The sequence below is a fragment of the Microcaecilia unicolor genome, chromosome 1 (assembly GCF_901765095.1).
Source record: "Microcaecilia unicolor chromosome 1, aMicUni1.1, whole genome shotgun sequence".
Classification (NCBI taxonomy): domain Eukaryota; kingdom Metazoa; phylum Chordata; class Amphibia; order Gymnophiona; family Siphonopidae; genus Microcaecilia; species Microcaecilia unicolor.
Window position 1 is genome coordinate 625,243,722 of NC_044031.1, and position 26,617 is coordinate 625,270,338.

General features: G+C 42.2%; 1 protein-coding gene across 1 annotated transcript in view; it reads right to left on the bottom strand.

Moving 5' to 3' along the window:
• LOC115481419 (oxysterol-binding protein 1-like) overlaps window positions 1-26,617 on the bottom strand; it is a 194,445-nt gene that overhangs the window by 57,135 nt on the left and 110,693 nt on the right. Inside the window, 4 exon segments of the mRNA XM_030220510.1 lie at window positions 5,305-5,425; window positions 17,515-17,648; window positions 17,651-17,765; window positions 24,847-24,978. Coding sequence (XP_030076370.1) covers window positions 5,305-5,425; window positions 17,515-17,648; window positions 17,651-17,765; window positions 24,847-24,978 — 502 coding nt within the window.

Sequence of the window (26,617 nt, forward strand, 5' to 3'; positions counted from 1 at the left end):
ACACACACATACAGCGACTCCACAGACACTGTCCCCAAGGCTCCTCTTAGCAATCTGCTGCCCTGTTGCAGCTGCACAGCCTGTGCCCCGAATCGCTCTTTTCTTTCTTTTTTTTTTTTTTAAACAGCTGATAGCAGCAAACATGAGGTCTGTTGTGGACTAGAGGTTAATTTTTTTTTTGGTGAGGAAGGCTATAGTCCAAACAACAGCCCAAACTCTGGGAGGAAAAGGACCCAGGCCACCAGGTATGCCCCTAAAGTTGGTACACAGCCCAAACACCCCCTAAGCTCAATTGACCAAAAGGCCCAGGAGCAGGCCCAAGAGACGAATCCAGGAGCTGCAGAGACACTGTTTACCACCTGCTAGAGATAGAGATATACTGATTTGAAGGAGGAGCTGACCATCTGGTATCCCTGCCTTCAGCTTTGTAATTTCTATCTCCACCTGCTGGTAGATGGACACAAACCACCAGTTCCTGGATTCATCTGCTGCATATGCTAAGGAATTGCTTATCCACTCCTACCCTAGCTGAGACTGTATTCATGCACCTTTCCAATTTCACACAGAAACAGAGAACAGAAAAAAGTAGGCAGAAAAAGACCATGTGGCCTATCCAGTCTCTGCCCATCCATGCCATCTATACACCCATCACTCACTTAGAGATCCTATGTACTTGTCCCAAGCTCTCTTGAATTCAAATACTGCTTTCGTCTCCACAAATTCACCACTCTTTCCGTGAAGAAGTATTTCCCCAAGATACTTCTGAACAGTGCATTTTTTTCTAGCAAAAAAGGTGCCTGTACTCAAATGCTAGACCATCCTTCATGTATGGGGTGATAACTGAGGGACCCGCTCCACAATAGCCAGATCCCTGCAACCAGTCACAGAATCCAAGAAGATGGCCTAATTGATGTGCAGAGTCTAGGCTCCTTCATTAACACCTACCATGGGTGAATTTTAGTGGGCAAGGAAAAGGTGCCGGTACACACTACCCTCAAATACCCACTGAAAAAAAAGCTCTGCTTCTGAATTTATCCCTTTTCACCTTCATCCAATGCCCCCTTGTTCCAACTGAAAGAGACTTGCCTCTTGTGCGTTTATGCCACATAAATATTTAAATGCCTTTATCATTTCTCTCTTCACCTACCTTTCTTCCAAAGCATACATATTGAGATCTTTAAGTCTGTCCCCATACGTTTTATGATGAAGACCACAGACTATTTTAGTAGTCACCCTCTGGACTGACTCCATCCTGCTTACATCTTTTTGAAGGTGATGTGTCCAGAATTGTACACAATAATCTAAATGAGGTCTCACAAGAGTCTTATATACAGGGGCATCATCACCTCCTTTTCCTACTGGCCATGGCCATTCCTCTCCCTATGCATCCAATCATCCTTCTAGCTTTCGCTGTCGCCTTTTCTACCTGTTTGGCCACCTTAAGATCATCACATACGATCACACCTAAGTCCCACTCCTCTTTCGTGCACAAAAGTTCTTCACCCCATAAACTATACCATTTCTCAGGTTTTGCCAAATTCCAGACCATTCCTCTCTAAGCTTCGCTAAGTCCTTCCTCATATTATCCACCCCATCAGGGATGTCTACCCTATTCCAGATTTTGCTATCATCTGCAAAGAGACAAACCTTACCAGACAGTCCTTCAGCAATATTGCTTACAAAAATGTTAAAAAGAACCGGCCCAAGAACTGAACCTTGTGGCACACCACTAGTAATATCATTTTCCTCAGAATGAGATCCATTTACCACTACCTTCCGTCACCTTCCACTCAACCAGTTCCTAACCTAGTCAGTCACTTTGGGGCCCATACCGAGGGCACTCAGATTATTTATTAGTCATCTATGCAGAACCATGTCAAAGGCTTTGCTAAAATCTAAATACACCACACCTAGCACTCTCCCTTGATCCAACTCTCTGGTCACTCCATCAAAGAAATTAATCAAGATTTGTCTGACAAGACCTGCCTCTAGTGAAACTATGTTGCCCCTTGCGTCCTGTAATCCATTGAATTCCAAAAACTTTATTATCTCTGTTTTATTCTATTCCATGACTTATATTCCACTTATACCAGACAATGCAAAGTGGATTACAAAATGAAAAAAAAAAATTCCCAAATGGAAGAAATTTGAAAAAAGCACAGAAAGAAAATGACAAATATACATGCACTCTTCATTATTTTAAAGCATATCCATTAATTACTTACCACAGAAGTCAGACTTACTGGCCTGTAGTTCCCAATCTTTTCCTTAATTCCACTTTTGTGGAGAGAGATCACATTTGCTCTTCTCCAGTCCTCTGGGACCACTCCTGACTCTACAGAATCATTGAAAATGTTACCCAGCGAAGCTGCTAGAACTTCTCTAAGTTCCTTCAGTACCCTTGGATGTATGCCATCCGGACCAATCGCTTTAGTTTAGCCAACTCCTCACAAACACAATCCTCTGACAACTGTTCAGGGTCTACTACCCCTTCATTCCTATTTTTATCTTGTGTGGTCCTGCTCCTGACCCTTCAAGCTGTGAACACAGAACAGAAATATTTCATCAATTCTACCTTATCTTTATCAGCTTCTACATATTCCTCCCCTTCACCTATGAGTTTCACAATGCCACTTTTGCACTTTCTGCTATCACTAATCTACCTAAAAAATGTCTTGTCCCGCCATTTTACTGTATTGGCTATTTTTTTCTTCTATTTGCATCTTTGATTTCTATTTTACCAGCTTCGTCTTAGCTTTTCCAGGTATTGTTGCCTGTCTCCCTCTTTCTGCGATCTCTTGTAGTTAATAAAGGCTACCTCTTTTCCTTAACTTTTCAGATACTACTTTTGAGAAACAAAGCAGCCTCATTTTCTTCTTACTTTTATTTTACTTTCCTTACAAAAAGGTTTGTTGCCCTTAGAGTAGCTCCTTTCAGTTTTGCCACTGCTTTCCAACTTCTTCCAGATGTTCCCATCCAGACAGCAATTCCTTGAGGTAATCCCCCATCTGAATAGGTATTTTTGAGTCTAGAACCTTCACTTTTGAATGAACCCCTCTTCCACACCTATCTTAATATTAAACCTACCAACTAGTGATCACTAGATGCCAGATGATCACCAGAAACCCTCTACCCATTAGAAAGCAGTAAGTCCAGTATGGCCCCATCCAGCGTGGGTTCCATTACTAACTGGTGGAATAGTTCCCCCTGTAGAGAATTCAGGATCTCGCTGCTTCTAAAAGACCCCATAATAGGAACACCCCAATCAACATCTGGCATATTAAATCACCTACTAGTAGTACTTCCCTTTTCACAGTTATATTTGAATGTCTTCAATTAAATCTCTGTCCACTTCTGTCTGTGAAGAAGGCCTGTATATCATATAAATGTAAATGCATTTGCCATTCCTTCTTTACAGATTGATCCACAGTGCCTCTTTCTTACCCTGTAGGTCCTGCAATTGTGTGGCTTTAATAACATATAATGAAACTCCCCCTTCCTTCCTTTCTTCCTACCCTGTCTTTCCTGAACAAATTATAGCCTGGTATAACTATATCCCAGTCATAGTTTTCTATAAACCATGTCTCTGTGATCGCCACTAAATCACAATCAGCTACTTCCATCACAGCCTCAAGATCTAAAACCTTGCTTCCCATACTTCAGGCATTAGTATAAACTGCTTTCCAGATGCTGCCCATTTTTCCCAATAATGTAGATTTAATGCTTCACTTCCCTGAGGACTTGTACTTACCTGGGGACTTTGATCACCCTGCTGCTGAAAACACTTCTTTGATAGATCTATGTTCATCAGCCCTTGGAAAAGCATCCCATGGTCCAGGAAGATAAAATGCTCTTGATGACACCATCTACGCAGCCACATATTCATCTCTAGGATGGAGTTTCTCTGCCTTGGCCTTTACCCTCAAACAGGGAGAATCAACGAGAATACCACCTGTGCACCTGTTTCACCCTCACTCCCAGAGCCATGAAGTCACTTCTGATATGTTCGGAGAGGTACCTAGTAGTACCGTTTGTGCCAACTTGGATAATAGTCATTAGACTTCATGAGTCTCAGTACACTCTATGTAACATCTTGAATTTTGGCACCTGGCAGACAGCACACCTACCGGGACATCATGTCTGGTCTACAGATGGATAATTCTGTACCCCTCAGAAGAGAATCAGCAACCACTACTACCTTTCACCTCTTAGTGGTCACTGATTCATCAATTTTGGGGATTTCAAACTTCAATCCCTCCTCTCTCTGGGATGCTCTCACCTCTTCCACTTGCAGGGCTGCATTTCGGTTCAAGGGCAAGTGGAGTCCTGCAGGGTCTCGTGATCTGAGTTCAGTTGCTCTCTTTCAGCACAGCTTCTTTTTCCCCACTGCTGGAAACCTTTGATGCTTCATGATGTATTTCTCATTTTCGTGGATGCTTCTCAACCATGCAACTTTCTTTAAATTTGTCCCCCTTATCATGTTGCTCTATCTTATCTGCCTATGTGTTCCACCTTTGCTTACACTCTATGCTGTTTATTACAATGTATAGATAGATTTGGATGGGCTGGTATGGATCTTATCAAAGGCTTCATTAACAACGTCAAAAGCTTTTGAACAAGAATAGTGCCAGGCAGACTTCTACAGTGTGTGCCCTGAAACAGCATAGACAAATCAAGTTCAGGTATACATATGTTGTATCATTTTGTATTACCTCAGACCTTATGTAACAAGCTTGTATCTCTTTGGGCAGACTGGATGTTCTGTATAGGTCTTTATCTGTTGTCATCTACTATGTATTGACAAAGTAGCATACCATGCCATACTATATACTATTATTTGAATATTTTTATTGCTGAAATTGTTCAACTTATCCTTGCTGTACATGGCCTTCAAAAAGGCGATAAACAAATCCTAATAAATAACAGATACAAAGCAATTTAAAAGAAGTTTCAAAATATCACCTGTTTGTAAAAACTTATGCTAGCAGCATAAATTGAAGATAAACTGATGTAGCAGTGATAGTAACGTGAAGATGTAAAAAGCAGAAATCGGTTGATGGAGATATAAATTATTTTGAGTCATGGATAAATATTAGAGCAGAGCAGACGTAAAATGTGTTACTATTGTGTTCTTGTATTACCTACTTTGTATGTGTTTTTATAAGTATTACTCTGTGTTTTTAATTATTATGAAAGTGACCTTTGTATACCGCTTAGTAATAAGGAGTTTATAAATTAATAAATCTAATCTCATCTTAATATTAAACTGCCCCCTTGCTTCTGGATCTTTCTCATTAGTCTTACCAAGAGGCATAATGGAAAGGTATTTGCCACGGAATTTGCTGGTGATTTTGATTTCCTGACGCAAGGACCAACCATGTTTGGAATCTGTATGATGGGCAGCAGCAGGTGGGTGATGGCTTACCTGGAAGGCAACAAAAAAAAAACATTTAGGCAAAAACATATACAAGGCTTCTACATCTCTTGTCATACACATATTAAATATGTGATGGTAAGCCAGCATGAGGGACCAAGGTTCAAATCCCATTGACATTCTTTATGGCCATGGGCAAGCCACTGAACTCTCCATTGCTTCAGGTATAAACTTAGACTGTATGCCCTCTGGGGACAGGGAAATACCTACAGTGTAACTCATCTTGAGCTACCAATGGAAATGTGTGAGCTAAATAGTAAGAATAACTGTATGCCAAACCTGTTTTACACATGTGAAAAACTAAGCAACAGTACACATAACTAACTACACATGGCAACAATATTTGCTGTGCAGGTGCTGCTAGGGGCATAGCTTGAGTTTAGCAGGGGCAGAACTGTGATATACATGCACACATTTCACACCAATGATAGAACAAGTATAATGTATAGTATGAATCAGTATTTGCAAGCTACTGGGGCTGATTCAGGCCACCAGTTCTATAAAGGTCTTTATAAAACAGACTTAAAACAGGAGACTATTTGGACTTCTCACAATGTGACTTGTTATAAAATCTCAGAGTAAGTAGATGAAGGGTCTACTTTAGCTAGGGATCAAAACATAACCATGGTTTGTGATTCTTGACTTAGGACTGTGCTGCAATCACTGAGTTGGGAGGGGAATATAACATTGGAGAAACACACACACATAGTTACAAATTATTTTGATGGCACATAGTTCAACAGAGACTGGTTCCAATTACTATGGAAGACCAAGGGCTTGGGGAAGGTGTTGGGGGGGGGAAGCAGTCATGTTACTGCTCCCCCTAGCATTCAGTCTCATGGAACCAACATGATGATATAATTTTGAGGCTCACTGTACTATTATTTCTGCTAGCTGATCCATGCCTTCCCTAAAATCCTAGATGACATCTCTTTAGCCTTCAGAATTCCCAAATACAGTACACAAAGTAGAGACAAAATGGAAGATGCTTCCAAGAAAGTTAGTGTTATGATTATCTGCTTATTTCTCTCACCTATCATCAAATCATATATCATGTGTCTCCTGTGTGTGTATTATTCGACTGTTACCAACTGATACTAATGATATAGATACCACCTATGAGAATGGTGCCCTCCCCCCAGTCCAAAAGGGAGTACTAAGAGTTAAATGTCAGAATGTAGAATAGGATGGAAAATTGAACAAATACAGAAACATGATGGCAGATAAGAGACAAATGGCCCATCCAGTCTGCCAATCCACACCAACCACTATCTCCTCTTTTCCCTAAGAGACCCTGTCCCATGCTGTTTAAATTCAGACACAGACCTCATCTCCATCCACCACCTCCACTGGGAGGTAATTCCATGAATCCATCACCCTTCTGTGAAAAAGTATTGTCATGAAACACCTAGCCAACCGCCGGAGGTTACCCCATGGCCACTTAGAAGGTCTATCCCCAGCACAGCTCAGGTCAGCCTGCACCTGCCGCTCATGCTCTACACTAGCACCCTCCTCTCACCGACTAAGTCACAACCGCCTCTGAGTGAGTCTCCCGCTCTCAAAATATCCCTAGTGATTTCTAGGTTACTGGAGGCCACACTCTCAGTGGTCCCACAGTTCCCAAAAAGCACTCACAGAGCCAACACACAAACCACCAGGATTCTTTATCAGTCCAGAAAGGCAAAGGAAATAAACAATTGTTTACTGTCTTAAAAATTGAACAATGAACAAAAAATGTGCAATAGGCAAACAATAACAGGTAACTGAAATATTGATCAATTATAACACTAACTAAACATTTATTTTCTTTCTACAAAGTACCTGGGAAAATCAGGACATATAATTCACCCTCACTTTTCTCCCTGGCTAAGATTGGTGCAAAAGCCAGTACTCTCCAAATAAAAATGAGCAGCTCAGCCAATCAGAGCCCAGAACAAGAAAATTTGAACATATACTGCTTCTTGCTTTCAGTGCGCTAAAACTAAAGAACATTCTTTTTCTCTGTAACAGTTTTACAGCAGAGAAACACCACCTGCTGGCCAAATAGGACAAAAACACTTTAAGACATAATTAATGCAGGAAAATATCCAATACATTTTACAGGCTTAAAACACACTGTTTCTTCACAAGTATTTTCTTAGATTACTCCTGAGCCTATAACTTAACTTCATCCTATTCCCTCTCATTCCAGTGATTTCCTTCATTTGAAAGATGCTCACTGCCCATACATTACTGAAACAGAGGTATTTAAACGTCTCTATCATATCTCCTCTCTTCCGCCTTTCTTCCAAAGTATACATATTGAGAATCTCCCACAGACTTTATGAAAGAGAACACTGACCAATTCTGTAACCGCCCTCTGGACCGATTCCATCCTGTTTATATATTTTTGCAGGTTCAGTCTCCAGAATTGAACACAGTATTCTAAATGGGGCCTCACCAGAGACATATTACAAGGGCACTATCACCTCTTTTTTCCTGCTGGCCATTCCTCTCCCTATGCAATCAAGAATCCTTCTGGCTTTGACTGTTGCCTTTTCTACCTGTTTGACCACCATCACAAAATGCCTAGCTACCCGCCTGGGGTTACCCCCGTGGCCACATAGGGTGTCTATCCCCAGCACAGCTCAGGTCCGCCTGCACCTTCCACGCTTCTCCCACTGACTGGGTCCTAATCGCCTCTGGGTGAGTCTCCCACTCTCAAATTATCCCCAGTGATTTCTAGGTTACTGGGGCCACATTCTCAGTGGTCCCATAGTTCACAAACCACCAGGATTCTTTATCAGTCTAGACAGCAGAGGCAATAAACTGAACTGTGTTTATTGTCTTAAAAATATTGAACAATTAACAAAAAAGGTGCAAACAGTAACAAGTAACTGAAATATCAATCAATTATAAAACTATCTAAACATTTGTATACTAGCTAAGTAGTACCTGGGAAGATCAGGATGTATAATTGTTCACAGAGCCTCAGCAAAGAGATCCTACTCTCTTTTCTTCCTGGCTAAGGGCTAGATGCACTAAAGTTAATGAGCCAGCAACGTGGGTTTTAAACTGGTTCTAGCCAGTTTAACGTTCAAGTAGTAAACAGGGACACGCACAAAAGGGCACTTTCCTGTCACGGGAGCAGCTAACGAAAACGGAATGCAAATGATCCAAAGGCTATTATAATGAGCTACACTATTTATTTATTACATTTGTATCCCACATTATCCCACCTATTTGCAGGCTCAATGTGGCTTACATAGTTTAGTTATGATATTGTCATTCCAGGATATCAGATACAGTTAGTAATAAGTAGAGATTAAGTAAAGTGAAGTAGAAGGAAGTGATTGGGTGGGTAGGTTTAGAAGGTGGACTTTCGTAACTGGATGGATTGGTGAGGTGGATTGTTGGAGCTATGGGTTCTCTTTGTAGGCCTTGTTGAAGAAACATGTCTTCACAGATTTACGAAAGTTAGTTATTTCCTCGATTGTTTTTAGATCTGTGGGTGATGCATTCCATAACTGCGTGCTCATGTAAGAGAAGGTAGTGGCATACATCATCTTGTATTTTAGACCTTTACAGCTGGGGAAGTGTAGATTGAGAAATTTGCGGGATGATTTTGTGGCGTTTCTGGGAGGTAGGTCCACAAGGTTTAGCATGTAGATTGGGGCATCTGCTTGAATGATTTTGTGTACCATCATGCAGATTTTGAACGCAATGCGTTCCTTAAGTGGGAACCAGTGAAGTTTCTCTCTTAGTGGTTTTGCACTTTCATATTTCGTTTTTCCAAATATGAGTCTGGCGGCAGTGTTCTGGGCTGTTTGGAGCTTTTTGATAGTCTGTTCTTTGCAGCCAGCATACAATGCATTGCAGTAGTCCAGGTGACTTATTACCATTGATTGTACCAGGGTTCGGAAGACGTGTCTCGGGAAGAAAGGTTTTACTCTTTTGAGTTTCCACATGGAGTGGAACATCTTTTTCGTCGTGTTCTTCACGTGGGCATCTAGAGTGAGATTTCGATCTATGGTAACTCCAAGAATTTTCAAGTTTTGTGAAAGCGGAAGCGTACAGTATGGTGTGTTTATGGTGAAGTTTTTTGTGTTATGTTGTGAGGTGAGTACAAGACATTGTGTTTTTTCTGCGTTAAGTTTTAGTTGGAATGCATCCGCCCAGGTGTGCATGATACAAAAGCTTGGGTTGATCTCGTTGGAACGGGATGTAGATTGTGACATCATCTGCATATATGTAAGGCTATTATAATGAGATGCACTACCGTTTTCCGATCCCCTTACCGTGGCAAACCAAACAGGAGGTCTACACCTCTCGCTGGGGCAAAGGAAAGAATCGGAAGAAAAAAAATGTTGTCAGGGACATCCTTCACTCAAAAAAACCCCACACCCCTCTAAAAAGATGTCCTTTTTGGACGCCCTTCTCTTATTATAATAATAAAAATCTAACGGGAGGCGGTGTTGAAAGAGGAGAGAGTTTGCTACTCCCTCCTCCACCACTAATGTATGGGGAGTGGGAAGAAGGCTGCTAGACCACCAGGCGGAGAGGGGCTTGTGTTTGCAGCCTATTGGGCCACCAGGGCTTATTTTTGGGTGCAAAGGGCAGGTTGGGGAGACTGAAGGTCTGCTGGTCCTCCAGCCCCCGTGTCGCTGGCTTTGAGTGGGGATGGGGGCCTGCTATCATGCAAATGCATGCTGGACAGGGCTCCCCATTCCTCCCCTAAGTTCCACAAACCCTAACGCCAGCTCTGAGCTGGTGTAAGGTTTGCCACAGGCAGTGTGCCAAAGTATGGTGTGCTGCCCAATGAGCATTGGGGAGAAATAATGAAATAACTGTTTAGCATGCATTTGCCTGCTACTTGCTGAAAAAGCCTGCAAGTACATTGTTTCACACGCTTGGAGGCTCTGATCATGGCGCGGTAACAAATATGGGCGCTAGTACATACGGCGTTAATAGCCTCTAGCACCCACTTTTGCTTCAGATCATCAGCCCATCAGTTTATTTATCAGTCGCCTGTGCAGAACTGTGTCAAAAGCTTTGCTAAAATCCTAGTACTCCACATCTAGTGCCCTTACCATATCCAACTGTTCAGTCACCAAGTCAAAGAAATCAGATTAGCCTCACAAGACCTGCCTCTAGTGAAACCATGCTGTCTTCAGTCCTGAAGCCCATTCGATTCTAGAAACCTCACAATCCTCTGCTTTAGAAGCATTTTTATTAGTTTACTCACCATCAAGGTCAGACTAACAGGTCTGTAATTCCCAACCTCCTCCTTACTTCCACTCTTATGTAGAGGGACCTCATCTGTCCAGTCCACCGAGACCACTCCATATTCTAAGAAAGCACTGAAGAGGTCAGACAGCTGAGCTGCAAAAACCTCCCCGAGTTCTTTGAGTACCCTCAGAAGTATCTCAAAAGGTCCCATTGCTTGGTCTATTTTTAGATTAGCTAGCTCCTGAGAATCAGTCCTGGTCTACCAAACATCCATTCCCATTAGCATTTGTTTTCTGCAGTCCTACCCCCGGCCTTTTATCCACGAACACATAACAGAAATAATTGCAGTTTAGCTTTATCCGTATCAGCTTCTACATATTCCTCCCCTTCACTCTCGAGTGTCACTATACCATTTTAGCATTTTCTCCCATCTCTTAACATTTCTATATTGCCCTCCAGTTTTATTGTACTGGCTCCCTTTTCTTCCATTTGTATCTTTGCTTTCCTGACAGCTTTTCCAGCTTCTCTTTGCTTTTCTAGGTATTTTTGCCTGTCTTAATCTTTCTGCGTTGTCTTGTAACTTATGAAGGCTAACATTTTTTCTCTTATCTTTTCAGCAACTACATTTGAGAACCAAAGTGGCCGTCTCTTCCTCTTCCATTTGGATACAGAAAGTGAAAGTGCCTTGGTGCTTTGTAGCTTTTACTACATGAGACGTGGGTTAAGGAATAATATATTGTAGAGGAATATATTCGAGTTATTCCCCAAGTTTTCCACGTCATCACTGTGACCCCTGAAGCAGGTGCTAGTCACCGAAACACGGCCCGTGTCGGGTCTTTTTGTCAAGGCTCATTCATTAAAGAACTGTGTTCCATTTTTAAAGGCCCGTGGTGCTGTTCTTCTTTTCATTCAACCATCTCTATTCTGTCTGAGTACATCTCATCCTCGTCACTGCCATCATGCCACTCCTACTCTTCTCCGTACTCTCTTGATCCTTCTGCTCTCTGCTAGGGTTATCAATCCCAATCCTGGTCCTCCAAAACATACAAAATAAAATATACCAATACAACAAAAAATAAATAATACATCTCTAAAACAAGATCATACATTTTCACAACACTCATATAGAATCATACATTGCGGCAAAACAAGACTATACCATTGGTCTAATGTCCCATAAGCTTGAACAAACAAACATATGAGTTTTTAATTCCTTTCTTAAACTGCACAGAACGAAGTTGAAGAACTTTGCCCTAAATCTACAATGACCTGCTGATGGTAGCAGAATACAATCTGAACCAATGATTATCTATAGTTGTGTCTTATGGCTTATGTATAAAACTGCTGACCTAGGCCCGAGGCTCAAGCGATGGTGGTTGCGCGCCCAACTCTGCCTCCTTGCCTGCCAGCCCACCCAGAGTAGGGAGAGACGACCGAGCCTCTCCCCACGGGGGACTGCACGAGGCTCGCATGACAGCGGTCGCGCGCCCGGCTCTGCATCCTCACCCACCCGCTGGTTCCTCAGACGGCAGCAGAGGGAGAGGAGCCCGTGCCTGGCGGAGCTGCCCCAGGAGCGCGGGAACTGTGGAGGCGTGGGGTGCTCTCGGCGAGGGTCGCCAAAGCCACCGAGGGCTCAGCCGACTGCGCCAAACAATCAGAGCAGTCGAGGCAGCGGCAGCAGCGAGAGGAGCAAGAGCGGTACGGCGGAGGTGCCCGGGAGACAGGCTCCAGAGGGCTCGTTGCACAGCAACAGCAGCAGCCCGAGGATGCTGCCTCTCTTCTGATTTCTACCTCCAACCACTGGCATAGCTCTCAGAGTTGCGGAGTCTCTGTGCCCTGGGCAACGCTTCTGACACAGACAAAAAGGGTCAGTGATGGGGGTGTCCCGGAGACAGGCTCCAAGGGGCTAAGCACACGGCAGCAGCCCGAGGCTGCTGCCTCCCTTTGGATTTCTACCTCCAACCACTAACACAGCTATCAGAATTACGAAGTCTCTGTGCAAAACTTCTGGACATCTGACTGTGAGTAAATTATTGGTTATACCTCGAGATATTGATACTGCTAACAAGTCTAGGGAGGCCTGATGGCAAAAACCAAAGTAAAAACTGGATAGTTACTGCAGGGGATGAGGACACTTTCAGGGGGACAAACATGCCTTTGAAAAAAACCTTCTGCACTGAATTTGATCAAACTAGAAAAGTTAAGCTGTGAGGAGAGCAGATTTGGGTGAGTCAATCAAATAGGAAAGGAAAGTGAATCAAGTGACTCTGATTGTATCGGTCTGGAGGTTGACTGGTCTGCACACAAGTGAGCTTTCAGCTAAGAAAAGCAATGTTTGGGACTGTTTGAGTGCATTAATTGGAAGAGCTGTTTGTGAAAGGGCAGAGGATTTTATGGAAGCCTAAAACCAGTGCTGAAGTAATAGCATTCCCCACTGAACACATTCCAATGAGCAATTGGGTCAAGTACTTCCTATTGTCCTTCAATTACCTCTCCCTGATTAGGAGCAGCCCCTCCCCCTCTGGACTGACTTGTCAGTAACCAAAGACAGCCAGAGATGTCAGAGGGAGAAACTGGTTCTGTATAGGCAAATCTATGATCACTTTAAAATTTTAAGCACGCGTAAAAAGGATTGAGAGGTGAGAGTAGCTTAAAGTGACTATTGCAGAACTGATCAGAAACTCTGAAGCAGGATATCAGAGTGAGAAGGAATCCTCCAACTTCAGTTCTTTGTGCTGCATGCATAACACCTCCCTGCTAATTACCTTGAAAGTGCTCTGAAGTCCCCCCTCCCCTCTGCCTCCAGCCAAAGCCAGAAATAAGAGCCCTGAAGACCCGCTGGGCAAGGAGGATGGGAAACAATTAGCTGCTAAGAGACAGATTAAAGGAGGACCCTGACTCAGAGCTACTCTCCCCCCTCTCCTCTCCTCTCCTCTGCTCACTAAGTTATCACTGAAACCTGATCCAATACTGATTTTAACAGCTGAAAGGCAAGCTGAAGTAACACACAAGACCAGAACACCAGACCCCACACCAAAAAACAAAAGCCCTACCAAGCATCCAGTCATCAGAACACGGTCTTTTTAGTAGTCCACAGTGAATAAAAACCAAAATGAATACCTTCAAACTACTCCTAATAATCTACTCCTTAACACTGATCCACTTAACACTAACCACCCCTCTCGCAGAAAGTAACAGTATACGCATACTATACAATCATCAAAGATTGATATGATACACCACATCTCAACAAACTGGCAACAACTTAAACAAAGGAAGAACACCATCATGCGGACAACCACCACAAAATGCAAAGAGTCGTCCAAACAAACCCACCTCAACAAGTAACGACAACTAATAAAAGTCCACACAACACCAAACACAGAAGACCCATTCCAAACAATCCAAATGGGCTACATCAACGCCAGATCTGCTGTAAACAAAACAGCAATACTAACAGACTGGATCATGGCAGAAGACCTTGACCTACTCTTCATCACGGAAACCTGGATCCACGACCAAAAGGACCCTTTAATCATAGACCTGTGCCCTCCAAGATACAAAATCACACACTGGACCAGAAAGGAAAAGAAAAGCGAAGGCACAGCACTAATATCGATCCCATTTTACCACCGAAACCACGGCCGAGTCCATGACACCTCAACTTGAAATTGCCTCAACCAGAATCCACAACAAAACCCTACACGATCATTTGAACTGTGTCTTGTTTTACAGACCTCCAGGTAATTGGAACGAAGGCCAAACTAACTTCATGGACTTCATCTCAAACATATGTGTAACCAACTCCAATGTACTAGTACTAGGCGACATCAACCTCACTTAGAAGGCCCAAACTCAATCAACGCACAGGAATGTAAGGAATTCCTCCACTTATTCCATAAGTGGAGGATTCCTTACATTCCTGTGCGTTGATTGAGTTTGGGCCTTCTAAGTGAAGGTTGATGTCGCCTAGTACTAGTACATTGGAGTTGGTTACACATATGTTTGAGATGAAGTCCATGAAGTTAGTTTGGCCTTCGTTCCAATTAATGGCCACAAATGCAAGCAACCCACATCAAAGGGCACACACTTGATCTCATCTCACATAAACTTTCAACAGACCAGAACTTAAAAATAACAGATATTAACTGGACTGAAACACCCTGGACTGATCACTACAAACTAAACTTATCCCTACACTGGCGGAAGATGGGAGTACACCAAATACAAGAACACACACCCTACAGCACGAGGTCAAGTAGACACGAAAACATTCTAGCAACTGACATACAACAATGAATGGACAGCACAAACAGACTCTATATACTTCCTCATGGAATGGGATAAAAGGTGCAAATGCATACTAGCTGAAATAGCACCCTTACGGACAAGAAACTCACGAAAGCATAACTCAATACCATGGTTCAACGATGAAATAAAGAGCTAAAAACACAATCCAGGAAAGGGTAACTGAGGCAGCCTGAAGCTCTCCCTGTTCCAACCAGTCCATCTCAGCTCCCTCACCCCGTCTGTGTTCTTCTTGTCAACCCATGAGGGCCCCTCCTCCTCCTCCCATCCTCAATATGAATCCATATTATATTGCCTAGTGAGCCAGGGCTAACTCTGCATCCTGGCCCGCTCCCACGGACTGACTCTTAGGCTTCCTGAGAGTGACTATAGGGCTGAGTTCCCTTCCAGGACCATTCCAGGTTTTCAACCACCCTTGGGGTTCTGTGCCTGGGCTGTGGAGAAAGGGAGTCAGATCTTACTGTTTTGCCTAACTTGTCAGGGCTGAGCCTCTGAGCCATTACGATATACATATAGGCACACCTACTTTAATTTATATCTATAGATATAGATATACACACACACACGTACATTGTACACCTACTTTTATATTTGTGTATGTATACATATACACATATACATACATACATATATACATATCCTATATAATAAAACACACCTCCAACATTCTGAAGCTGACTGCATGGCTGAGGCATTCCTACTCTCTGTATCCATCTCCTGAATTGACATCACGTACTTCTGGGTTCGTCACAAGCAGAAGTGACCAACCACACGAGTTGTCTTCTCGGCTTCAGAATGTTGGCGGTGCATTCTATTAAATAGGATTGGTCAGTTCCTTGAAGCACAGCCAGAGCTCAGCGTTCCTGAAACAGTAACGCTCAGACACCAGAGAGAGAGAGAGGGGGGCCTGACACCAGAGAGGGGGGGAGGGGTATCTCTGTCACACACACACTCTCTCTCACAGTCAATGTCTTTCTCTCTCTCACACACTCTATGTCTCACACTGTATCACATTCACTCTCTATGTGTCACACAGTCACTCACACACTCTCTTGGTCTCATACAGAGAGTCTGTGTCTCAAACACACTCTCTCTCTCGCGCACACACTGTATCTGTGTGAAACACACTTTCTCTCACTGTCTCACATACGCACTTGCACACACTCTCATTCTCATACACACACACTCTCTCTCTCTCAAAGACACAGTCGCACCCAGACTTACTCTCCCTCACACACACACACACTCGCACATTCACTCTCTCTCTCACACACAGTCACTCTCACATACACTCTCTCAAACATACACACTCCGAGGAAAACCTTACTAGCACCCGTTTCATTTGTGTCAGAAACGGGCCTTTTTTACTAGTTTATATATATTTATTTCTCTGAGGAGAAGCAGGCAATGTGGGTGGCATTATCCTTGCCACCTAGTGCTGAACGCATGTACAGTGTACTATAACTTTTAAGTCTACATGACTCATAGCTGTTATTTCTGTAAAAGGGACATCCACCAAGTACTGCAGCAAGTGGCATGAAGACATATGCAATCAAGACTTTTGTTCTTATTTCTTACTTTTCGTACATTTCTAGACTTTTCTTTCATACTGCAAATGTAGAGTATGTTGTGTAGACCACATACATAAATTTGTATTTTAATTAATTCTGAATTGCATTTTTTAGACAGCAGAATGTAAAAAGTGAACAAAGGTGTAAAGATTTCTAAAGGCACTGTATGCATCTACGCTTCAAATGTATAATTGTATTTCTTTGTATTAAATCTTAGAGGCCACATTTCTTGTTTACATTAACTTCCAAAAATGTATTTGGTCCAATCATCCTTGAATATTAACCACCTTGAAGATCTTAACATTGTCTGTATTGAAGACGTACTTTCTATCCAGTACTATCAGTTTTGAAAATGACTAGAACCAAACCTATTAAGATCCCTGTTGTAATCTGCTGGTACCTTCTTTATTTTATTTTTGTTACATTTGTACCCCGCGCTTTCCCACTCATAGCAGGTTCAATGCGCCTTACATATTATATACAGGTACTTATTTGTACCTGGAGCAATGGAGGGTTAAGTGACTTGCCCAGAGTCACAAGGAGCTGCCTGTGCCTGCAGTGGGAATCGAACCCAGTTCCCCAAGACCAAAGTCCACCACGCTAACCACTAGGCCACTCCTCCACCCTCTGCTATTAATTAGACACTTCCTAATCCAATTTGCCACCTAAATACTTCCAGTATATCATTATTAATATCTCATTTAGCCCAAATGTTATTTCCAGTTTTGCTATTTCCATTGGAATTCTCTTTTCTCTAAAAATGAAAGGGTCCTACCTTACCTTCATTAATTCTGTCATTTATCTGTAGGTGCTTATTATGGGTTGCTTCTATAAATGTCACATAAAAATATCTGTTCACACACATTCTTTCCATGTGAATCTCATCCCCAAATTTTCTCATTTCATAGAAGGAACTATAAAAGGTCCTTGTTGCATTACTGCCGATTTTTCTTACAGGCTCCTGCTTTTTCCTCTTCTGTCCTGCAGCCTCACCTGCTCACAACAAGAGAACGAAAACCCACTTTCTTCCAGTCGGTCAAGTTCAAAGGTCTCCCCAAGGAGGGGGTTAAAAGGCTTGCTGGTGCGGAAGATGGTAGTAGAGTAGGATGATACATGAGTAAAGGCGCTACGTAGCACAGTTGCTCCAGAGAACTCTCACACGTTGCTGCACGGTCTAGCAATTCATGGTATTCCAGATCCTCTGTCAACCGCTGTAGCATAGATAAGGGCTCATTAAAGTTCACCTAGAAGGAGGAAGAGATCAACAAAGAAAATATGGTAAGAAACATGAAAAACAGCAGAGTTCTTCCACTAGGAGACCTAAATATTTGCCTCAAACAGAACAGTTCTAGAGACTGCACCAGGTGTTTCATTATATATAAGCACATAGGGTTCTGTCTTAATTACTGGTCAGTGTCCAAATCGCAGGGAAAACAGCCATTTGCTTCCTGTCTCAGCCCTTGCCTCGCAGGTAGAGAGAGGATGCTGGAATGAAGAAAACAGTTACATTCTAATCAATCTAAGAGAATGTTTAGTGGGACAGAATGTAAAAGTGGAGGAGTGGCCTAATGGTTAGGGTGGTGGACTTTGGTCCTGGGGAACTAAGGAACTGAGTTCGATTCCCCCTTCAGGCACAGGCAGCTCCTTGTGACTCTGGGCAAGTCACTTAACCCTCCATTGCCCCATGTAAGCTGCATTGAGCCTGCCATGAGTGGGAAAGTGCGGGGTACAAATGTAACAAAAATAAAAATAAAAGCAGTCTCAAAAAGGTGAACTTTTAGTTTGGATTTGAGATGTGTGCTTTTAGTGGGACTCAAATTCTGTCCCAGGTAAATGGCTTAGCAAATCTGTATCAGCAGAGAAGGGAGTTAGTAATGGAGGAAAAAGTAACAATAAGAGCTACTTGCCAGATGAAAGATTTCACAAGAAGAATATAGAAAAATCAGAAGAAACAAGGAGCTGCTATGAATGAATTTATAAGTGAGCAATAGAAGTTTTAACTGTATGTGGAAGAGGATGGAAGCTAATGATAAGGATTACATGGTTGTCGTGGACCCTGAGGGAATATAAATGAAGCACCCAGACTATGAACAGTATGCAGTGGGGAAGATGGTTCTGCTAGGAAAATGGCAAAGAATAGGTTGCAGTAGTCTATGCAGGAGGCAATTACAGAGTAGATGAACATTCTTATTTTTATTTTAAAAATGTCTAGACTGCACAACTAAGCATATATAATAAAATCCATATAAACAATAAGGGGAGGCAGTTATCTATGTGGGCTACTGTCAAGTCGAGATATTTTACCACAGGGGCCCACTGATTAAAATGGGACCCTGAGCTAAAATAACCCAACTTGATAGTTGCCCACATTGATAACTTTTATGAAAATACATGACAAACTTAAATAAGAGTCATGTCAAAGTTTAAATATAAACAGCTTAAAAGCCAGTGCCCATGTCAACAAGTTTATGCAAACAGAAAAGCTTTAAGCAACTTTCAAAATTGTTAGTAGCTCCTGACATTACATAATTCACAGAGAAGAGAATTCCACAAACGTGCACCTTCAAGGTAAAACATAGCCAATCGATACTCCTCCAACTGGATATGCTAGAAAGAAGGAACATCTAATACCATTTTGTCTGCTGAGCATTAATAGTCAAGGTGGATAATAAATACGTAATGCAATGGCTAATGGCAAAGGGTCATCATTATTTAAAGCTCCAAAAATAAGTGTTACTACTTTAAATTGGACACTCCATTTAACTGGTAACCAATGCAATCCATGCAAAACTGGAGTGGTATGATCAAACCTCAATACTCCTGATGACAATCATGCTAAAATATTTGGTGCAATTGTAAAGATCTGATTAAATAACTTGAAAGGCCCATATGTAGAGGATTATAGTAGTCAAAATATGGGCTAACCAATGAACCACAGTCCTAAAATTCTCAGACAATAAATCCTTTAATCTTCTGATCACTTCCAATTTCAGAAAGCTTTTCTTCACTACTGCCCAGTGTGGACAAAAAGAATCTAGTTTCAACTCTCAGTTATGCATTTCTAGTAAAACAGGAATCTATTTCTCCTAGCACAACTTCTGAGGGATATGAGATATCAGCTTGACTTATTAAAAACAGGACTTGAGTCCGACATGTTCGATTTGTCTGTTAGCCATCATCTATATATTAAACCAAAAGCATCTGAAAATAAGCCTTGAATAGGAAAGAAAACTGGATTTCACCAGCACAAAACCTATAAGAGACTCCTAACCTGCTAGCAGATGACAGATGATATGTATATACTAAATAATACAAGAGATAGTGCTGAATCTGAGAAACCACTACTTCAGTTTTCACACCCTCGTCCCACTGGTTGAGTTTAAGCTGCTTGCAGTGAGGTTACAAAGTTTCTCACTACTATAGTTCATCAGTCTTCAACTTTAGGGCTGCTGCCTTCCCAGCTTAAAAGGGCAAATGGTAGACCCATCCTGAAAAGTTTTTCCTAGTTCTTTATTGGCCTATTTCTAGCCCTTCTGTACTAGTGAAGCTATTCGAGTGGATTGTTTTCCAGAAACTTCAAGCTTATTTTTATCCATCTCATGGGTGTTGAAATTATTAACTGTGAATTTTGACACATTATTTAAAAGTGCAGAATCACCAAGTATGGCATTTCTTTTACTTTTTCAGGATGTCACTGCAGCATTGACTCAGTTAACCATGATGTTTTGTTGCATCAGTTGAGTTTTATGGGTCTTAGTAGTACTGTTTACCACTGGTTCTCTTTTTACCTGACTGATCGTCATCAGCAGGTTCGGGGTGGGACATCGGTACCATCCTGGTGCCCATTAAAAAGTGGCATGCCTCTTTTTAACCTCTATTTACATCCTCTGTCATTATTAGAGTCCATGGATTTTTATGCAGATAGAAACAGAAACAGAGAAAATGACGGCAGTTGAAGGCCATAAGGCCCATCTATATCATCCTCTCTCTCTTCCTTCCAAAAAGAGATCCCACACGCCTGTCCCATGCTTTCTTGAATTCAGATACAGTCTTCATCTCTAACACCTCCACAAGGAGGTTGTTTCACACATCCATCATCCTTTCTGTAAAAAGGTATTTCCTTGGATTAATTTTGAGTCTATCCCTCTTCAATTAATCTTATGCCCTCTCGTTCCACAGCTTTCTTTATGTTGATAGAGACCTGCCTCCTGTGCATTTATGCCACAGAGATATTTAAATGTCTCATTCATATCTCCTCTCTCTAGTCTTTCTTTTAAAGTATACATATTGAGGTCAATGAGTGTCACTATATGCTTTATGGTGACCACCACTCACCATTTTAGTAGCCACCCTCTGGACCGACTCCATCCTGGTTATCTTTGTGAAGGTGCGGTCTCCAGAACTGCACAAAGTACTCTAAAAAGGATCTCACCAGAGACTTGTACAGAGACAGTATAACCTCCTTTATTCTGCTGGCCATTCTTCTTCCTATGCACTCAAGCATCCTTCAAAAATGATAAAGGGGATAGGACGACTTCCCTATGAGGAAAGACTAAAGTGGCTAGGGCTCTTCAGCTTGGAGAAAAGACAGCTGAGGGGAGATATAATAAGAGGTCTATAAAATAATAAGTGGAGTGGAAAGGGTAGAAGTGAATTGCTTGTTTACTCTTTCCAAAAATACAAGGACTAGGGGGTATGCAGTGAAGCTACAAAGCAGTAAATTTAAAACAAATTGGAGAAAATATTTCTTCACTCAACATGTAATTAAACACTGGAATTCATTGCCAGAAAATGTAGTAAAAGCAGTTAGCCTAGCGGGGTTTTAAAATGGTTTGGCTAGCTTCCTAAGAGAAAAGTGGAGGAGTGGCCTAGTGGTTAGGGTGGTGGACTTTGGTCGTGGGGAACTGAGGAACTGAGTTCAATTCCCACTTCAGGCACAGGAAGCTCCTTGTGACTCTGGGCAAGTCACTTAACCCTCCATTGCCCCATGTAAGCCGCATTGAGCCTGCCATGAGTGGGAAAGTGCGGGGTACAAATGTAACAAAAAAAGTCCATAAGCCATTATTAAAATGGGCTTGGGGAAAATCCACTGCTTATTTCTAGGATAAGCAGTATAAAATGTATTGTACTGTTTTGTGATCTTGCCAGGTACTTGTAACCCGGTCCACTGCTTATTTCTAGGATAAGCAGTATAAAATGTATTGTACTGTTTTGTGATCTTGCCAGGAACTTGTAACCTGGATTGGCCACTGTTGGGAAACAGGATGCTGGGCTTGATGGACCTTTGGTGTGTCACAGTATAGCAATACTTATGTTCTGGCTTTGGCCATTGCCTTTTCTACATGTATGGCCACCTTAAGATCATCAGAAACTATCACCCCTAAGTCTCACTCTTTTTTTGAGCACAGAATTACTTCTCCTCCCAAATGGTACTGCTCCCTTTGGTTTCCATAGCCCAAGTGCATGACCCTGAAATTTTTAGCATTAAATCTTAGATGTTAGTTTCTGGACCATTCTCTTAGCTTTGCTACATCCCTTCTCATGAAATCCACACCACCAGAGTTTTGTATCATTCACAAAGACAATATTCACAAAGATGTCAAAAAGAGCTAGTCCAAGGACCTATCCCTATGGTACACCATTTGTAACATCCTTTTCCTCTGAGTGAACTCCATTTACCACCACCCTCTGTCTTCTTCCACTTAACTAGTTATAAACCCAGTTAGTGACTTTTTGGTCCAGACCGAGGACACTCAGTTTATTTATCAGTTGCCTATATGGGATTGTGTCAAAGGCTTTACTGAAATCCAAGTACACCATATCTAGTGCTCCCCTCAAATATTGTATTCAATTCTGGTCACCGTATCTCAAAAAAGATATAGTGGAATTAGAAAAGGTGCAGAGAAGGGCGAAGAAAATGATAAAGGGGATGGGACGACTTCCTATGAGGAAAGGCTAAACCGGATAGGGCTCTTCAGCTTGGAGAAAAGGCAGCTGAGGGGAGATATGATAGAGGTTTATAAAATAATGAGTGGAGTGGAACGGGTATATGTGAAGCATCTGTTTACGCTTTCCAAAAATACTAGGACTAGGGGGCATGCGATGAAGCTACAATGTAGTAAATTTAAAACAAATTGGAGAACATTTTTCTTCACTCAACGTGTAATTAAAATCTGGAATTCGTTGCCAGAGAATGTGGTTAAAAGCGGTTAGCTTAGCAGACTTTAAAAAAGGTTTGGACAACTTCCTAAAGAAAAAGTTCCACAGACCATTATTAAATGGACTTGGGGAAAATGCACTATTCTGGGATAAGCAGTATAGAATGTTTTGTACTTTTTTCGGATCTTTGCCAGGTATTTGTGACCTGGATTAGCCACTGTTGGAAACAGGATGCTGGCTTGATGGACCTTTAGTCTTTCCCAGTATCACAAATACTTATTACTTATGCAAATACAACTGTTTTGGTCACCCAGTCAAAGAAGTTTAATCAAATTAGACTGACAAGACCTTCCCTCTAGTAAAACCATGCTGCCTCAGGTCCTGCAATCCATTTGATTCCAGAAAACTCTCTATCCTCAGTTTTTAAAAGTGTTTTCCATTAATTTACTACCACCGATGTAAGACTAACTGGCCTGTAGTTTCCAGTCTCCTCCTTACTTCCTTTTTGTGGAAAAAGACCACATCCGCCCTTCTCCAGTCTTCCAGGACCACTCCTGACTAGAGAAGTACTGAAAAGTTCAGACAGCAGAGCCAACAGAACTTCCTTAAGCTCCTTCAGTACCCTTGAATATATCCCATCTGGCCACATCGCTTTGTTTACATTTAGTTTAGCTAACTCCTCACAAACACAGTCTTCTGAAATTTGGTCAAGGTCTACCATACATCCTTTCTTATTAGCATTTGTCTTCTTGTCCTCAGAGAAAGATTCTTACAGCCCAAGTATTTTTAGATTTTAGGAGACAATCCTATCAACTTGTTATACTATGCCCTTTTTCTTCAGTAAAACACTTACCTTCAAATGATTTTTTTATCAATAAGAAGCAGAGAGGATCGCTTCTGCTTGGGCACTGAAAGAAAAAGATTATAGGTCTCCGATGGAATCAAGATGTAGAGCTGCCTTGGGTAGATCCAGAGTGTTCATGTATGTTGGCATTTAGCACCAAAGCTAATTCAGTGTACTTACTAGCAATAGCTCAAAACACTGTACTGGGAACTGTACTACTGGTACCTCACTGGAAACTCTTCCTGCCATTAATCAAAGAAAACACAGCAATGAGGAAGTATAAAGATTTGGAAAACAGCCAAAACTCATGTCACAAAAACTATAGTCTCTGATCAAGCAGAGGGTTCCTATCCTATTACTTCTGATTATCTTTCTTCAACCACTTCTCTAGTATCTAGATTAACCACTCTTGTGTAATCCTATTTTATTGTAAACTCTATCGTTACTTTGGCATCAACAACTTAGTGAAACTAAACTTCATCCTTTAGGAGTGCTGGCATGCTTACCAACCATGTGGAGATCATTATAAGACTGATCTCTGCTCTGCTTAAGATATTGGTGACCAGTGGAACCAAGCCCATTTTCTCAACAATGAAACGGGCCCTAGATAGGCTGTCCTGTAAGGTTTTTTTTCCCTCTCTCCCCTGCCCTCCCCCTCCATGTCCAGTGATTCTTCCCTCCCCTCCCCATCCAGCGATTCTCCTCTTACCTGCCCTCCCATCCGTGTCCCGCGATTCTCTCCTCTACTATCCTCCCATCCCATCAATGTCCATTAATTCTCCTCTGCCCTGCCCTCCCCTTCCCTCCTTCCTCCCTCCCCTCGATGTCCCGCGATTCTCTCCTCCCCTCGATTTGTGCCTGAACGTTCTCTGGCTGGCTGGCGCTGGCTTCCGTTCCATTCGTAACATCCCTCCTAACGTCAGCTCGCCTCCAGCGTTCCCTTCCCTCTCATTGTTCCGCCCTCTGACGTCATTACGTTTTGACGCGAGGGCGGGGCAATGAGTGGGAATGGATGTTACGAACCCAGGCATCCAGACGTAGAACGTTGAAGGTGCAAATTATTATATAGGATATGTAGATTTCATGGTATGTGAAATTTTGCTGTTCGTCTTAGTCCTAAAAAGGCAAACTCGACTATACTGTTCACTAGTGTAGATCAATGGGATTACTAATATAATGTAGAGAAGTGTGATGTTTTAGCTTTCAACTCTTTTGTCTCATTCTTCATTGACATTCCAGAAGGTGTTGGCACTCTTATCTACCCCTACACCCCATCACAGTCCAAATAAGGACTTTCTTGCTTGGAATCATTCCTGCCTTACCGGCATAGGGATCTTGGAGAGCTCTTTGCCAATGCAATTTTTCATAATACTCCAGAGATTCAGGCTATAATTGGGTTTGTAGGGGATCCGTGTTCTCTTTTCCTTTTTAGTATCTTCTGGAAGTTGTCGATACTATGGAAGAAAGACAAACATAAAAAAGAAAACTGTATCAAAGGCTTCTATCTTCTTGATTATTGTAAACAACTTTAATTAACAAGGTTGGAGTAGTACTTAAGCAACCATTATAAATAAACTATATTAAATGTCAATCAGAATAACTTGTTCTTATCTGTCAGGGCTTGCAGATTCCAGCGATTCAGCGGGTGAAAAATTTAAACCTTGCAGGGAATCACAATAAATCATCTCAATACCAACTGCTCATTGATAGTGAAGTTACTTACCTGTAACAGATGTTCTCCAAGAACAGAAGGCCAATCATTCTCACAAATGGGTGACATCATCTGACAGAGCATAGTGTGGACACTGTCCAGCACTCTGTTTCTTTAAGAGGCCTTTTGCAGCATCCCACCGTGCATACGCAGGTGCCTTCCTGCCCGATGTGCAAGCGTGGGACCAGCAGTCTAATGACATAGCTAGAAAAGACAACTCCAAGTGGAGGAGGGAGGGTTTGTGGCCTGCTGTCTTTGAAGAACACCTGCTACACATAAGTAACTTCACTTTCTCTGAGGACAAGCAGGCCATATCTCACAACTGGGAATCCCTAGCTACCATGCTAGGACAATAGGGACTTGCAATGGCAAGGCCTAACAACCAATTGACCTGAAAACAAAAAAAAATGGTTGTGAAGGGTGCAGCCTCACAACTGCAATAACAGGCCTAGGAGGGTGGAGTTGGAATCTAGATACCAAACAGATTCTGCAGTACTGTCTGAAAAAAATGTCTGTCGCATCAGGACAAAAGGACAAAAACTGGAAAGGAGATGGCACAAATCTCACCTGGATGAAGACAGACTAAACTGCAAAAAACTGTATTTTTCGCAATGCATTGCACAGGCTACCCATTAAACCAAGCAGTTGTTCAGTATAGTAAACAGCGTACTGCAGCCCCCACAACAGAACCAGCCTGCCCAGTCTAAACTGAATTGCAATGATCTTCCTGCATACTTTGCCAACAAAATTAAAAGTCTCCACCAGGATTAACTGGCAATCCCTAGTCCCCAACCAGTCAACCAGGGGTGCACAAACTTGCCCCCTCCTGACAGAGACAGATGCGACACTTTTAACCCAATGACAGACGAGAGCCTTGACAAAATCCTAAGAGACCTTCGACCAACTACCTGCTCCCTCGATCCCTGCCCATCAAAGATAGTGCAGCAGGCAAGTATGGGCCTCACAGAAGACACCACAAAAATTGTGAACACCTCTCTTTCTAATGGGCAGCTACCAACAGCATTAAAAAGGGCAGTGGTTTGCTCTCTGCTTAAGAAAAACAATCTTGACCAGGACAAACATGAAAATTGCAGGCCAGTATCCAACATCCCGTTTCTAGGGAAACTCATAGAGCAAACAGTCTGTGTTCAAGTTAATGACTGGTTAAAAAAGAGAAACTGGCTAGATCCATGTCAATCTGGATTCAGACCCAGTTATGGTACAGAAATGGTCCTTGTATCCCTACTAGATGATCTTCACAGAAACCGAGACAAGGGATTCACCTCAATGTTAGTACTGCTTGATTTCTCTGCAGCTTTTGACACCCTGGATCATGATATCATGCTAGCACGATTGACAGAAACAGGTATCAATGGAACAGT